General features: G+C 46.7%; 1 protein-coding gene across 1 annotated transcript in view; it reads left to right on the top strand.

Moving 5' to 3' along the window:
- Positions 1 to 385: 385 nt before the first annotated feature.
- The window catches only part of DCBLD1 (discoidin, CUB and LCCL domain containing 1), a gene marked incomplete at both ends in the record, with an annotated part of 46,859 nt that continues 30,001 nt past the window's right edge, over positions 386 to 17,243 (top strand). The window contains 3 exon segments of the mRNA XM_082305637.1: positions 386 to 403; positions 405 to 633; positions 16,567 to 16,779. Coding sequence (XP_082161763.1) covers positions 386 to 403; positions 405 to 633; positions 16,567 to 16,779 — 460 coding nt within the window.

Here is a 17,243-nt window from a genome sequence, read left to right as displayed (position 1 = left end):
CGCAGGCGATGCCGGGGGCTGCGCGGGTTTGGGGTAACCTCCCGGCCCGCAGGGCAGCGGGGAGCCCCCGGCCCCGGTGCGGCCCCCCCCAGCGCAGCGGCGGAGGGGAGACGCGGCACCAGGGGGGCGGAGGGGAGGGGAGCAGGGGAGGGGGCGGCGGGGCCGAGCCGGCCCCTCGGTCCGCGGCGGGAGGAGGAGATACCCCGCGCCGCAGCCCAATGGGAGCAGCGGCGCTTCCCGTTCTCCCGTTTCCTTTCTCCACCCCCGGCTCCGGGCTGGGGAGGGAGGGAGGCGGCAGCGCTGCAGCCCGGCCGCCGGCGGGGCCAGAGGCAGCGCGGCACGGCCGCTTCTCCGCCTCCGCAGAAGCACCTGCGGGGGGGGAAGGATGCCGGGGAGCGGCCGCCCCCCCTCCGCGGGAGAGCGGGCTGGCCCCCGAGCCGCCCCGGCGAGGAGGAGGAGGAGGAGGAGAGGAAGAGAAAGGAGCGGGAGGGAAGCGGGGAAGTTGTGCCTTGCCCGCCCCGCCGAGAGCCGCAGCCATGGGCCCCGCCGGGGGGGCGCGGGCCGCCCCCTCGCTGCTGCTCTCGCTGCTGCTGGGGGCCTCGGCCCCGCTCTGGCTGCGGGCGGAGACGCCGGGTGAGTCCGGGGGAGCCCGGGGGAAGGGCGGGAGGGGTCGGGCGTGCGCGGCCCCGGCGCCCGCCCCGCGCCGGGGCCAGCGGCGGGTGCGGGGGTCGCGGGGGGCCCCGCCGGCCCGGGCGCGCCGCGGGAGCGCGGCCTCGGCCGCTCTCGGGGCGGCGGGTAGTTGACCCGGTTAATGCTCGCCGGTCTGTCCCGGTGTCTGAGTAGCTGCGAGATTAAAGCGGTAACCGGCCTTGCGGTGCATGTGTACTACGGCTTTCTTAATCTTCCGTTATTACGACTTTTTTTTTTTTTTTTTTGTGGTAAGTCAAATAAATGGAGAAAAGTCTCCGGCAAGTTGCAGGCAGGGAGCGGCTCCGGCGGCTCCCGCTGCCACCTGGGCGCCCGGCTCCGGCCGCGCCTCCTCCGCCCCGGCGGGAGCCCCGGGCGCGGCGGCCGGCGCTCGGCCGCCGGCAGCTCCGCCGGCAGCTCCTGCCCTGCCCTGCCCTGCCCTGCTCTGCTCTGCTCCGGGCCGGGCCGGGCCGGGGCCGGGGCCGGGGCCGGCAGCCCCTGTCCCGCAGCTGGGGACGGGCAGGTCTGCTCGCCTGCTGCCTCCCCGAGAAAGAGAAATGCCCCGACCCGTTCCGGGACGAAGTTTCGTAGGAACCTGAAGGGGGCTCTTGCAAGCCCCTTTGCGACACTGCAGTTTGCTAAAATGAGGGCCCAGGGACTATTCTCTTCACCCCCCGTTTTTATGCGGCTCACGGGCAAGCTTCCTGTGTGAATTACAAGTACAGCTGACTTCCACCGAGGAGTTGCAACCTTATGGCTGTGGCACTGCATGCCCTGATGCATCCATCTTAGAAGGGTTTGCTGACAGCTACTGGTAAAATAGTTAATGCTGGAAATTAGGCATCATTATGAGCTTGACAACACATTCAGATAAACTAATAGTCCTTGTATTAATGTTCCAACTTGGCTGCAAATTCCAGAACCCAGTGCTGTGCATTAGCATTGCATCCAGGCAGTGGCACAAAGTACTTTGGCTGATTTACACCTGTTTTTCCCATAGCTTCCTGTTACCAGAGATTCTCAATATGGATCTCCACAGAAGGGAAGATTTGGTATGAGTCGTGTCGCCTTTCCGCTTGTCGGCTTCATGTGGTAGCCTTCTTCCCGTGAAGCTTTGCTATTCTGTCCTTAATATGTTTCCCCATTTTGAGACTCCGATATGCTATGCTCCAAGAAACATGTATGCGGGGGGGGGGGGGAGGGGGAGGAAATCCCCTCAGTCCCCTCTTTTCACCTGTATTTTGTTCTTGCTTGTTTCCTCTTTCACCAATGTTTGTCTCACACATGATGGCATCAAGGAGAAGGTCATTTGGAGAGTCAGTTAGAAATAGTTAAGTTTGCTGGGATTTCTGGGGATTTTAGTGCATAAAGTGACACTAAGCAGCAAGTATGAATCCTGTACCTTTTCTATATTCCCAATTGGTAAAGGCACTTACGTTGTATTTACGTCCAAAATGTCTCTACCATCAAACCGACAGCATGGAAACGGAAAGGAATATTTTTTGCCTGGTTCTCTTTGGACCAAACTCAAATTTGCAAGATAGTCTATCTGGTGGCTAGAAAGCAGAAGAGATTTTGACCCCTGCCTTTCCTTTCTCCTCAGGGGGCAGTTATTCTGTTTGTTTGTTTATTGATATTACCCTGTAAATTAGAGGCTACGTGATCTAAAGTCACACCAGTGGAGAAAGGAGATAAGGGTAAGAGGATACAAACTTCCTGTTATACAAGCTTCTTGATTTAAAAGTTGTAATGGAGCACGAGAAGTGCCAGGGTGAATCAGGCTTGAGTTTCAGCTAATTCTGTATCTTGTCACCACTGGTGTCTCCCACCAGCTGGTTCAAAGAAGGATGCACTGGTTTAAATATATGGATTTAAAAATACTCATTTTAAAAAATAAAGTAGTACATTTTTCTGGCTTCGCATGAGCTGGCTGCGCAACCTGCTTTTTTTCACAACCAGCTCACCTTCCCCTTCAGTTTTTCCTGAGGGATGCTACAGAACAAGGATGAAGCTGCTGTTAGAGCTTCTGTTCTCTCGCTTAAGTTTTAAATTAAGGAAAGGCCTCTTTTTTTCACTGTGGCTTGGTTATTTCATAGGATGGCTCGTATCGGAGTGTGACTGTTCAGAACCCAGGTGTCAGCTCTTTTTCTGCTCTTGAAAATATGTCAAATGTGTGTGTTGTCTGAGGACATCTATGAAACATGGAATTTTGGTGTTCATAGAGTGAGGATAGGAAAGGCTGAGCATTTAGGGAACTGATTTTAATTAAAACATATTTATAAGCTTAGTAGGTCTCACCTGGGGACAAATATCACATCTATGACTGTCCATGAGTAATAAATAGCTTTGGGATTTATAATAAAAGGTTCTTCTTTTCCCTTTTTATTCTGCTGTACACTGATCTTAACTTCTCTTGTGGTTTCGGCTCTTTGCTGACAACTACAAAATATACCTTGTTCCCTGCCTGCCAACCTCACGCAGCCGTGCGTGACCTGGTATCTCTTCTCAAAATCTCCTTCCAGCGGTTCGAACCCAAGGCAGAAGGGAGGCAAACCTGAACACATTATCTTTGCCTTTCGCCGTTCTCTGGTTTTTCTTCTGGTCTCATTGAGCAAGACCTTGAACCACATAATTGTGGGCAGCAGAAATCAGAGTTGAGTCTGAGTCTTTCCTCTCAGAGTTTTGAGTTGCCTTCTATTACATTTCTGGCCAGTAGGACTTAAAACTGACCTGAAGGTTGGATGTTTATAGGAAGGCATAAGAGGAAGGGGGATTTCACTCTATTAAGAACAAGATTTAAGCCACTGCTCTTGCCGCAACTGAAGCGCAGCAATGAAACCAGTACATGTGGGATTCGCAGATCAGCATCCGAACGTGAACTTTGCTTGCGGTATTCCTGGCTCTGTTGACAGTTGTGTGCAATGCCCAGTTGCAAGAATTGATGACCAGTAGACTTTTAAACATTTTTGAGGCAAGGCTGTTCTTTAATGTGACAACAGCATATGCAGTAATTATGAGAGATTATGCCTGTTCTCAGGGGCTTGTACAAAACCCGTACCGGAGAATATTGGTGTGATCACGCTAATCCACTTTGCATGCCCATTTCCAGCAGATTGAAATGCAGATAGAGATGAATCTTTCTTGTACACCCCCCCCCCCTTCCAGTTTCTGAATATAAGTGATTGGTAAATTTTCAGTTTGTTTGCGTTTTGTCCTTATGTCTGCTTCCTTCCTTGGCTCCCTCTCTCTTGCCTTGTGAATGCTGACTAGAATCGCTAAAGAGGGAGGCAACAGTTTTCCGGTTGCAGTTCATAAGCAATGCGTGTACCCACCACATGAAAACTGCAGTGTTTTCAGTCGCACAGACTTTGCTATAAATAGCTCTAAGCCCTCTATATGTACTTCTCTTCAGGTTACCAGGGGACATTATTTCAAACAAAATCAGAGATGGGGAGGCCACTGGAAGTCTCACTGACAAAGGAGGGACGAAAAGATGCCCTGGGAAAGTTTTCACATGCACATAACATACATGGCTGTTGAATCGTATTTCATGCAAATTATTTATTGATTTGCATATGCAAAAATACATTCATTTATATTTATCAAAACTGTGTCACCTTTAGTCCACTTGGGCTATGTGTGTAGCACAGTAAAAATTCGTTTGATAAACACCAACTTTGAGGATGCTTAGGCTACTGTATAGAGATGCCTAAGGTACCTTCTCAAAGCCATTTTAGGTACCAGAAGTAGTATAGTTTTGAAAGCCCATCTGAGCTACCACACCATGCAGAGAAGCGTGGTCCGGAGTGGTGGCGGGCACTGAAGTCCTCAGCGTAGACATCGCTGTAGTCTGGGGCCGGCCATATCGTATCAGATGCTCTCCTGTGGCATGTACTCATCAACACATGGGTTTGCACCATCTGCTAAGAATAAAACAAGCCAGACAACATCAAAATAAAATCTTTCTGACTGGATTCAGTGGAATGGCATTGGATCCCAACTAGCTGTAATAAAAAATGTTAATAGCAGTGCGTAAGAATGAGCACACAACTTCCCCAGAAGGTTTAATTAGCTGTACAACTGGGAGTAGGAACTTCAAACTGGGACAATCTACTAGTGATGTTTGAATAATAAAAGGATAGTGGTTTGACTAGTTTTAAGAGTATACAGATATCTTAATTTTTACTTTCAGAATAAATTATAAACTACCTAATTAAACTGATTTTTGTCTGTGAAAATTGTGTGAGTGCTAAAGACACATTTCTGAGGTTGGCTGGACACTTGCACACAGAGAGGCTGCCAGTAGTTATGGTTAGGATTGTTGATCCTGTATAATTAAGCCTGGGAGCTGAGAGCGTTATGAGGAAACACTTTGGTCTTTCATTCCCTCTTTCCCTGTCTCTTCTTTCGACAGAGCCAGGACCTGCCTCTCGGGAGCGTCCTTCCAAGACGTGAAGGCTTAGTTTGGTGGTGGTGGGACGTTCTTATCCTCCCTGAGCAGGGTTTCCAGTCCCAGTGCAACCTTACTCATTATTTCCATTTCCCTGATGGGACGGGGTTTGGTGTCTGGTGGCAGCAACTGCCGGCGCGGCAGCCCCGTGCTGGTCCTCCATGCAGGCAGAGGGAAGGATGAGCGTGCCCAGGCCGTGCTCTCTTTGCCCATCTCCAAAGAGCTTCAGTAAAGGTGTTTTCAAGTGCCGTGAAGAGGGACAGGAGAATAAATGGGGAAAGCAGAGCAGGGGAAGGCTAGAAACCCAGACCCAAGGCCTCCTACAAGACCAGGACCTTCATTTTGATATTTAGTATCACACATTTAGGCTCAAGCTGCTACTGTAATTACAATAACGTTCATCAGGCATTTAGTAAAGCTTTAAAATGCTGTTTCTTCCCTCAGCTGCTGCAGAAACCTTGTTTCCATCACAGTTTTAATCTGTGATGTTCAAGTTTCTGGCACTTCCACCACAAATTGTTCAATGATATTGGATTTCAGTCTAACGCTTTGACATTGAAGTTGAAGTCATGTTGATGTCATCTTCCAGATGTTCATGTCTACTGAATAAAAATTGTGTTTATTTTTTTTATTCCAAATTACAAAAACACATGGGGAATTCTGGATGCGATCCCTCATGCTGTACAAAGGCCCGTGTGTCCTGTCAGAAATCAAACAAAACTTTTCTTCATGGTGTGGTAGGAGAGACCCCAAAACACTGGAAGCATAGGTGGATTTCTTCACCCATCCGAACAGAATGGCTTTGTGACGTGCCTGAGCCTTGTTGTTGCAGCTGCGGTAACGGCGCAGAAGGGAGACGTGCGGCTTCTGCCTGAAACTACTTATTTGTATTTTGCTCTGGTGCCACACCAGTTCTGTGTTGGTGGGTTGCTTTGGCTTAACAGTCAGCTATGCTTCATTTGTAAAATGAGCTCGTAACAAAAAAAAGTCCATTTTGTCCTCCAGGTATGAAAAAATATATTTTAACCTGTAAAATAAATTCAAAGATCCTGCAGGTCCGCCTCCACTGGGAGGCTTTGGCAGCAAGGTCCATGGCTAACACCGGAGCTGTTGCTCTCCCTGTTGTGTCCGCTTCTTCCCAAGGCCAGGGGTTTGTATCATCCCGTGTTTCTTGTGTCAGCATGGTACAGGGGAATTGAAGTTGAAATGTCTGGGGGCCACAGAGCTGAAGGCTTTAAGACAGAATTTCAATAGGTAAGCTGTAATATGAAGTATTGTGCCACATGCAATGACGCCTTGGGTGGTTGCGTTAACATTTTCAAACTCAAGAAGGAGTCAGCACTTGCTCATCTATTAGTATTTTGTCACAGACAGAAGAGGCGTAGTTAAACTCGTGGTCCTTAAAACAGGTATCTGAGAACATACTGATTTTCAGCAAATGCTAATGCTTGTGTTTTGAAAGTGAATCTACTGTTTTTTTTAGATGAAATTCAGTCCCTGTGTTCTCTAGGTGGAAAGCAAAGTAATATCGTATCAAAATAAATTGAGCAGTTACACTGAGGTATTCGCTCTTGAGATGAGTGAAAAACTGTTCAGACCTTTCTGCTGTACCCTGTTTCAAACCTTGAGAACACGATTGTTTGATACTACTGCTAATCAAAAAAATCCAGTGAAATGAAATGAAATTATGGAGTTTCAGTATAAGTGGTGTACACAGGGCGGCATAAAACATTCTCTTCTGCGCTGTTTTCCACCTCCATTTGCAAATACCTTTTATGCAGCCTTATATTAACGTGTCACAGAAGACACGGAAACGACGCTGCAGATCATATACAGTGCCACGACCGGCACTATGGTACTTAAGTAATGGTGTGACTGCTTTCCTTTCTATTTTTTTAATTTCTAATATCTTTCACAGCAACTATATGTAACCACAGCAAACCAGGGAGATCACAAAATTTCCTGGTTTACGGAGCCTCTGAGCATATCGTTCTGGTTAATACCTTGGTGACGAGCATCAGGCAGGCTGGTAGCCTGAGAATACTGATAAAAGGCATTTCTTGCTTTCAGTGCTCCAGGTCAGAAGCCTGATGTAACTCTTTGGCCGTGTCTTCATCTTAGTTCAGTTAATTTTTGCTTCCATTTCTACTGGAGTTGTAAGGAACCACTTCTTGTTAGATTGCAATAACCATGGAGGAAATAGCTAGTTTCCTAGAAGTTGGGTTGACTGAATCAAAAGGCAAAACAGAAAATTGTTGTCTTGCTAATAAATGGCAATTACTGTTTCCATCACAAATCAATTCATTTTCTCTTGAGATATTTGTTAATTTATACCGTGGGGATAATGGGGGGGTTGCATAATTCGCTTTGAGAAAAATGATGTGCTTTCTGTTGTCCTTTCTTCCTAACAAATCACACGTTCCACCTAGGCATACAGGCAAAAAAGGTGAATGTGTGATTTTTTGAGTAAGCCGGGACAGGTTTGATTTCCAGAAAAAAGAGCACCCTTCATCATTGATAACTGTCAATCTTGCTTGACTTGTATCACACTAACAAGGGAATTACATACTAAAAAAAGGGGTGGTGATGGTTTCATTCTATCATGTTCAGCCATTTCCTCTTACCCAAATTAAAGCTGTTTTGAAATCTTGCCTTCCCACCTGCTACTGTAACTGGAACAGCTCTGCTTCAGCCTCTCCTTACCCTGGTGTCTCTGAATTTCCTGTCCCTGTGGGTTTGTCAGTCCCTAGCACTGCTGTGAATATTCCTATTCCTGTGCAACCCAATATTCGAGTCTGGCCCTGAGCTTGCAGCATATGTTTCCCACACAGTCCAAATTTGGTGCTATATACTGTAAGTTAATCTCCAGTAAAGCATAGCAAAGAGAAAAACCTGGGAAAAAAACAGATGGAGAAAGTAGAGCAAACAATTTGCATATATATGATATGTCTCTCAGTTAAGATTAGCATTTCCTACTTCGCCTGAAAAGCCCTTAATAGAAATCCAACTGCATGTTTGCCCAAACCAGCATAATCAGAGGAGATGCCCTAATGGCACAACGTCCCCCCAACCCAGAGGGACCCCAGGAGAGGGAGCGGGGGGCCCCTCCATCTCCTGCTGTGGCCCCATGTCCCTGCCATGTTGCTGGGATGCTGTGGGCAGAGGGACAGGGAAGAAACCCCTGTCTGTGGGATATTTGTTCCCCATAGTCTTTATAGCACTGAAGCTTCACCAGGGTCCTGAGTTACTCTTCATGGGTGGCTGGTGGAGGAGCATGACCGTCTTCCCATTTATTTACAGTCCTTCAAGGTTCCTTCTGAGCATGCAGTTACAACAAGTGCTTGGGCAATGAACTTCTCAGTGCCTTCTCAGCACTTCCGCACTTGAGGTGTGTAATGTGGATGTGTATCTTAAAGTAGGCAGGTATTTGTTAGAAAACAAAAAAAATCAACTTTTCTTTTGCAAAAAGGGGACCCTGTGCTTAAGATTCCTTTGAAATTTCCATAAATGTGTAGCCCCATTCTCGTTTCTCTTCCCAAAAACACACAGGCTAATAAAATGTTGAGGTGGTCAATCACAGCAATACGCCACATCCATAAAAGAAAACCACTGACAAATATTAAATGCAGCTATGCAAGGAATAAATAAATAAATTAAAAAATACAAATCTCTCTTGTCGCAGCAGTTAAAAAGGCATAGAAGTTTTCTCACACCCACAAGCTTGAGAGTGCTGTATTTAGAGTGCTGAAAAGCAAATTCCAGTGCTGAAACTCGCTTCTCTGGAGGGCTACATTTGGGTGTACTGCCTAAGTCCTGGAAGCAGTGACTAAAACGTACTTATTTTTGACATGTACTCTGGTACTGCCTGTCTTTCACAGATTGTGATGAAACCAGATAGCGATCCTGAAAAGCAAAGGCAAACCTAGTTTGCTACTATTTCTGGGTATTTAATAGAAGTAAAGCAAGAAAACTGTATGATGCTATTTATATTTTTGTGTAAACCTTGTCCTGTACGTGTTGCAGGATCTTGTTCTTTACAGAATGCAGTAACTTCTTAATCCTGAGTCCACATAAATAATTCATTGGAAAGGGACTACCTGGCCGTAGCTGCCGTTCCCTCCTTTGGGCGCTGTGATTTCTACGGTAATCTGAATCATCTTGTCACCGAAGTCTCATGCATAAATGTAGCCAGGTAGTGTTAGGTTTCATCCTGACATGAGTCCCTAAGATGTATATGCAGACGAGAAGGTTGCTCCCCAGAAATTTATTTGATTAAGCAGCAACTTTAGTCAAGTCTTTATGGATACAGTGAAACTCGAAGAGTTTCAGTGTGTGAGTTTCTGGTTCACATATGTGTTAGTTTAAGTAAGACTTACTCTGCTACTTGTTAAGGTTGCAAACCTGAATGGTGAGTGTAAAGTTCCCTCTTTAGGGGAATGTGGCTTCCTGTTGATGGAAGAAGTTGCTCATAAGGAGATTTCTGCTTTCTTTTGACATTTTAGCAGCTCAATAAATAAAACCTTGGGTCTTGCTAGGTTTTTGTCTTTGCAGACTTCTGCAAAGATGAGAGGTTTCTGGGGTAGTAAAGGCTACCCAGGCTGTTCGTGGCAATCCAGCAAAGTCATTGCCATGTAGGTCAGCACAGCTGGGAAGATCTCCCCGACTACTGGCACATGGCTGTGCCTGCAATTGCTAAAACACTCTTCAACTTTGAAAAATGGCAGTACGGTTGTAAGCTGCTTTGCTAGATAAGGCATTTAGGATGGTTGTCAGGGATATTTTTCTATACTTGATGAAGGCGATCCAACTGGTTCTCAAAATAACATTTTATGTATTTGAGGCAGAGCACCTCGGGAGGCTGGCTGCAGGGAGCACCCTGAGGAAAGCCAGCCCCCAGCCACAGCCCAAACGGCTGACGGGGCGATCGCAGCTGGGCGCGTGGTGGGAATTTGTGATTTATGGAACCGCTGCGGAATCAATTGGAGATCATTTGCTGCTTTCTCATTCCTACTTTAAGAGGGACATTACAGTAAATAATGCCTGCGAAGTGGAGGGAAAAACATGCTGTGGTTTGTTTGACCTCCTTCTCCTTTTGCATCCCTTTGAAGTTGGTAAGTAAATAATTTGGGCAACGACATCAGCACTCCACAATGTTCCTTTGTTTCTTTTGCGGCTCTACCTCCCCTTCCTGCTCTCGGCCCTCCTCCCAGCCGCTGCTTGGTTAGCTTCGGCAGCAAAATGGGTGTCCTGAGGAACTGCTGCAGCACAGGGGTTAAAATGTTTCCTGGGAACCTAAGGGAGTCAATCAAATTAAAATGCAGTTGAAAGAAAAAGTTTACACGCTATTTGTTTTTCCTTTTGCAGTAGGGCATACTGTGAAGTGGGGGACTTCTTCCCTTGAAAAGATATTAGTACTAACTTAAAGGCCATGGAAGATTGCAGTCACTGTTTTTTCAGATTATTATAGACTTGCCTTAATTTTCAGTGGTTTCTTTCATTATTTGAAAATAGTTTTTGCTGCATCCACAAAATATTGTGAAGAATGTAAAGCTGGACTTCTGAAAAAGACTACTGTGGATTTATATACTTCTTTAGCCACAGAGCCCAGCCATCTGCTCAGCTGGTGTAAATGGCACCTGCCCTGAAATTGGTGGTTTGTGAAATCCCCAAATGCATGGTCACCCCCCCACCGCCCCCTGTGATGCCTGTGGCTCTGGGCTCCAGCACCGCCGGGGAGGAGGACTGGGGGTACTCGCCTGCCCAGCGATGCCTCAGGCCCGCGATGTTGCCCATCGGTTTTGTTACCTGCTTGAGCCCACTGCCAGGAAAAGCACAGAGGTCTGACATCTTTTGTCGTTCTCTGGAGAAGTGATGGGTTTAGGTCCCGGTTGTGTGGTGGTCTCTCTCTTCCCTTATAATGGCAGAGTAAAGAGTTGATGCTCTTGACCCAGGTTTGGCAGCGGAGAGGTTAGAGATGAAGCGCTTAACTCTGGATTTTACTCCATCACCTCAGAAAGCAGTGAAGGTACAAACCGGTTTGTGTTTGCAGCATGCACGATTCTGTTCGTGGTGGAGGTCAGAGTAGCTGTATGAAAACCTAAAGTGTTGTCAGACCACACCAGTGGATTTGGATGGCACCTGGCCAAAAAACCTTGCTTTTTCCGTGGTCTCTTTTCCTATGCCACATGAGCAGGGAAGGCACAGGTTTGACTGGAAAGAGTTGATTTCTTGTTTAGATACTTATCTGTTCTTATGCATAACTCTTCTTTCAAACACGGGTGCAGAACTCCTCCTTGACTCAGTTATTATTGTATCTTTTAATAAGCTGGAGTTATTACTTCTGGGAAAGCAACGTGGAAGACAAAACGAATCTCATTTCTCCTCGTGGGGATTCTCGTCAGAGCTCACAAAGCCGTACCCTCAACTCAGTAGCGTTTTCTTCACTTTGGCTGTGTCCGTTTGCAGCTATGGCTCTTCAGAAAACACTGATTTTTGGCTGAATCCAAAATTCAGGTGTAAAAACTCAGTTCCCTGCTCTTTCTCTGAAGGGAAGGAGGAGTGGGAAGGGAAAAGGACAGGCTGGCAGCCCCCCGCCAGCTCTGCGCCCCAGCCTCTGGGTGGGGTAGGGCGAACACACCTTGTCCCAAGCACCACCATGAAGGTGGGCATCCAAAGGGATGTCAAACTGGGAGAGAGGAGGCAGAGAGGGAAATAGGGTTGCTCTGGGGGTCTTCGTCCTGGTGGGAAGAGATCAGTGGCCAAAGGGCAGCAGGTAGTGGGAGTCGGTAGCCAGAGAAGCGAAGAGAGAAACGCTGGTGCTCAGCGGGGCTTGTGCAGCGGGGTGGAAGAGGACAGGGAGCTGCTGGCTGTGTGCATGAGCATGCCTAGGTATAACACGTATTTAGCACTGGAGCGAGTCCAAGTCCGTTATTAATTGCTTAGTGAGGGTGAATCAGAATGATGAAAAAGGCAGCTGTTCGCTGCCGGGATATTGTAGCAATGCTTTTGAAAGCACGCTTTGATATCATGCTATGTAACTGTTTTGTAGTTGGCAGTATAAAAATGTTTAGTGAAAGGTGCAAGCACAGGGAAACTTTTTATAGCAGTTATTTGAAAAACCGTAGCCGCTTCCCTAACTCAGAGGGTGATATGCTGAGCGCTTGGAGGAAGGTGCTGTGCACATCCAGTCGTGCATGTGAGCAAGGGGTGGAAAAGCCAAGGGAGCGCAGGAGTAAGAGGCCAGGGCTTGGCTTGTGTACCGGGCTTGGGAAGAGAAGCGAGGAGAGAGTCAGACCAGCCAGGTGATTTTGGGTGGCAGGAGGGTACCTCAAGGAACCAGCATCATTTTCAGAGATCTCTAACTCTGCTGCTTCTGGGACCACCACCATTTTGCTAAAGCCACAGTATCTGTCAGGGTCTGTGTCCAGGGCAGCTCACAGCGTGGGGCCGGAGCTTGTTTGTGGGCATCGATTTCATCCCCTACATCCTTCCTGGGCAGGCTGGATCCTGGAAGGGGCCCTCCTGCCCATGAGCCAGCAGCCGCGGTCAGACCCAGCCCAGATGCAGCTGCCTGGAGATACTCCTTCACCTTGTCCCGTGCACATCCACTGTGCCTGTGTCTGAGGATGGGAAACGGTGCTACCCACCAGCCACCTGGTACCTCTTCTCGCCCTCTCCACAGGGACATGCACTGGTGTCCTCCGGAGGGGTCCCAGATTTGGTTTCACACGCCTGCGCTGCTCTCGGCGAGTACCGTGTGGGAGAGGGCAAGGTGCAAGTGGTGAGCCTGCTGCTGCGGCAGAAGGTGCCAGTCGTGGTTCTCACTTCTTGGGGAGTTATTTCCATCGTCTGCCACAGGAGACTATTTTTATCTGTGGTAAACAGCCTTAATTCCAGCGCTGTCTGATCTTTGGTACAACCTGAGCGTAGGCCAACGGGCGGGCGCCCGCGATCCAGAGACCACGATCTTGATCTTGATTCAAATGCCCGTGGGAACTCTGTTTACAGAGCATGTTTGATGTGCTTTTAGTAACTCCTCCTGGTGCTGAGGAGCGATTTTATTAAATCTAAGCATGTTTAGACTTTCTGGCTGCTGAATACCTTGTGCTCAAATATTTTGCTTTGCTCCCGTCCAGTGAGAAATGATGAAACCTGGATGTCTGAGGCAAGGCTGCCAGCTTCTTGCCAAATGGGGTGATAGAAAGCAGTTTTCAGAAGTAATGCCAAGTGAAAATTTAGGTTAGCAAGAAGTTCTGCATTGAACTGACCGGTTGAATATACATATTTCCAGCCAGAAGAGCTGTGCCTATAGAAAAGAGTGCAACATCAGGTATTTAAACCACAGTTTTTCATAAGGACAAGCAGTTGTGTTTTAAACTCAATGTATTTGAGGTTTGGCCAATAATCAAAAATCTAAATTTCATGTGGAAAATAATGATAAGAACAACACTAATGGTAATATTGTTCACATTTTTCATTTGAAAATGTGAAGAGGGATGCGTTTTGAATTCCTTACAATTTGCCTCCATTTCTGAGCCCTTGGTATGTAGTGGGGTTATATTCATAAGTTTTTTACTATGTTTAGTCATTAAATCTCTCTTTGAATGAATTATCAGATCCTGAGTTTTATTCTACCTTCCCTCTGTACCTTCAGACTCCTTCCCTAGGGTGCATTTTCCAGCAAATTCCGGTGTAAGATTTTTCTTTGCTCTGGTAATCTTGCTGAGAAACTCAAAACAGAGCTGCAGTCAGGCTTCTCAGCAAGAAGAAATAGTTACTAGGACTCGGTCTGACTTTGTGGACATTGCTTCGGTTGTTGTGGCGAATAAGCTTTCGTCATGACCTTTTCCTTTGAGGCAGGCAGGCAGAACAGAGGCAGCAAGGGATGTTACAGGTGCAGGATGCTGCTGTGCTTGCCTCTCATCAGTTCGAGTGTTTGAATGCCCATGCTTCACCAGTGAAAAGTCGGAAAATAGCATTTATGCTTTCTTAGCTCAAAAGATGTTCTGGTGCTAATACGTTTCAACGCTGACTCAAAGGCAGATTTTAAAAAAAGGAGTTTCCCTGGGAACAAGACCTCGTATAACCTCGACAGAGGAGGATGGCAGGCCGAGGGCTCTGGTGCACGGTTTTGCCTGTACACTTTCTGCAGAAATATAATGCTCTGTGACCTGGACAGTTGTCAGGGTCTTACCATGATAGCAATGTCTTTTCAGCTTTTTGAGGAGAGTTTTGTACCACAAAGGACCCCTGGGATTGTACCAAGGTGACGCAGGCCAGAACGTAGCCCAGCGAGATGAAGACTGCGTGAACACTAGACTTTTCATTTTAAGGAGCTCATCCCCGTGACATTTTGTTGTGGTTGTGTAACTTTTCCCTTTGTTTTCCCTTTTCTTTCCCAATAAGGCTAAGTTGCAAACCAAGCTCCAGGTTGTAGTTACTGTATTTCCATCAGCCCAGCTAAAGTAAATGCTTATGGTTAGAAACACGCAGTTTAATTTAAAGGCCATGGGTAGATCTTTTTTACTACACAGCAGTCGGCTACACAGGCAGCAAGGTTGTCCTGTGTCCTGCTGGAAGTGACCTGGTTTTACGCTGCCTGGACCTCTGTGGATCTCTCTCTGGGTTCAGAAAGTTGATAGCTCATGTACTGTATGGCTCCTTGTATTTTTATTCCTGCTGCAGAAAGTTTCCATTAAAAAGATGGTTTGCTCAAGAGGCCAGTTTGCCTTTCATCTTGAGTATATTCCTATGCATTCTGAAATCAATAGAGTTTGGATACCAAACTTGAACAACAGATGTTTTTTAAAGCGTGTGAACAAGGAGATCTGAAAAACCATATTTAATATGTTTTATGGTGATACAATTTTGGATCTATGTCTCCTGTTCACCTCTATTCCATGCATGAACCTGTGACAAAATTAAATAGCAGGCAACAAAGCTAGTAATAATGATAAAGCTTCAAAATAAATGCTGTTGCTTGTGAAAAAGCGGTTGAGTGAGTTGGATGAAATGGCAGTGTAATTATGTAGTAGCGAGTCAAAGTTTGATAGCTTGGAGCTTATCTTTGCACAGCATGCCACTTTCCCCCCAGCCCCCAGTATGGCACATTTCTTTATCAACACTTCATTTCTAGTTGCTCACCTTTAAATAATCTTATCAAATCTTTTTTTGTTCCTCCTAGTGATTGTGGAAGGCAATTCAGAAAGTAATTAAAACGAACAGACCAAAACTGTTTAACCAAAATATCCCCAAAAGTAAAATTTTGTGTAGTTAAAGTGAACAGTGTGAATTCCCAGCTCTGCAGGATTCTTTATTTTATGAACGCTTCTAGGACTAACTTCAATTTTGCAGTGATCAAGGGTAACAGTATACAAGACTCCTATGTAAAGAGTGCTTATGCCCTAACTGACCTAAAACTGAGGACTGCATGTACATATGGCGCTGGGTCCACTATTGCAGTTGTTTCCATTATTTGGAAGATTCAGCGGAATGAAACGGCTTAAGCTTTAATATATAAATTTTAATTTACTGGTATACTTTTAAATGGTTCACTAAAAATTGCTTCCTTTAGTAGTCAAGGTCTCTTATCTGTCCCTGCTTCCTTCCCCTCCGTGGATGCTTCCTGTTTTCCATGTCAGTCCCCGCGCCCCCCATGTATTTCCATGCGCCTTTTCCTGTTGTCATAGGGTCTGCTGCAGCTGCTCCTCCGCCTCTCCACCAAGGAAAAGCTCCAAAGCCGAGCTGGCTCCCACACTGCGCCACAAAAACACACTTTGTGGGTGCTTACCCTCACCCCTTGAGCAAGGAGGCAGCAGCACTTACATCTCTGGGCATGCTACCGGGAAGTAGCCTGCCTATCATTAACGATGCACGTCCCACTTTTGAAGCCTCTCTCGTGTCTTTGCCTCGTCCCCTGTGCCTTTTGTATTGTGGAAGTGGCACAAGAAAACCAACAGGAAAGTAAGATGAGTCAGGTCCGTGATAATACGTAGTTAAATCATGTCTGTGCTTTCATGTATGATTCAGTTACCCTCTCCCTGATGGCTCTTTCCATGGAAATAATATGTGGAACAATAATTGGGAGAAAATTATTTAAGGAAGGAGCCTACCTATTACATGTGGAATTGCATCTTCAGGGTTTCAGTAGGGTTTGGCTGTAAAACAGAAAGCCAAAGAGATTCTGTTAGTACAGAACTGTCAAATACATATTAGTTCATGAGTGTTTCCAACCCTCCTTTCTACTGCTTTACAAGAGAGATATGGTTGTATTTATTTTAGTTACCTGTGTTCCAACGGGAGTATTATAAAATACTTTTTTAAAAGCTGGAAGTGCACGTGAGACATGATTATGTGGCCAATATTTTCTTATACATTCTTTACTGAGGAATACATTTTATTTCTCTTCCTTGTTTCTTCTCCTACTGCAGGGGATGGATGTGGGCACATGGTGATGTATCAAGACAGCGGGACCCTGGCATCCAAGAACTATCCTGGGACATACCCAAATTACACTCTTTGTAAAAAGAAAATCCAAGTGCCTCTGGGAAAACGCCTGATCTTAAAAATTGGAGACCTGGATATCGAATCACAGAAATGCAAATCCAGCCACCTTACCATCTGGAGCTCTTCAACACAGCACGGTATGTAAAAGATAAGGCAATGGCCAATGCGTGAACTGGTAAAAGTGTGAGTAAAAGCCAGCTCAGCAAAATGCAAGAAACGTTAGCCTGTGTCCTTTCCTCCTGCTTTTCATATTCAAGTGTGTCCTTCTCAGTACAGGAGGCCATTGCCCCTCACACCGCGTGTTGTTCTGCCAAGGCTGGAGGTGCTGCCACGCTGCGCTGCCGAGGCGCTGCCAAGGGGCCGCCGGGGCCACGGGGGCTTGCGCCCGTCTCTGGCACATCCACCCCGAGGGCTCTGCCCTCAGGCCTGCGGAGCTGTGCTATCACAGCTTTAGTACAGCAAGTATGTGGATCTATATCAGCCCTGTACCCTTCTCGGGTAGGGGAAAAGCTGGCTCGCTAACCAGACAGAAACGAGATGAGAAATTGGAATCGACAATCCTGCATGTCTCTGTTTCCTAGGCAGTTCAGGCCTGGGAGAG

The sequence above is a fragment of the Platalea leucorodia genome (genome assembly GCF_965183815.1).
Source record: "Platalea leucorodia genome assembly, chromosome: 3".
In the NCBI taxonomy this organism is placed as follows: domain Eukaryota; kingdom Metazoa; phylum Chordata; class Aves; order Pelecaniformes; family Threskiornithidae; genus Platalea; species Platalea leucorodia.
The sequence above is the reverse complement of the archived record's forward strand: the minus strand, read 5'-3'. Positions and strand labels throughout refer to the sequence as shown.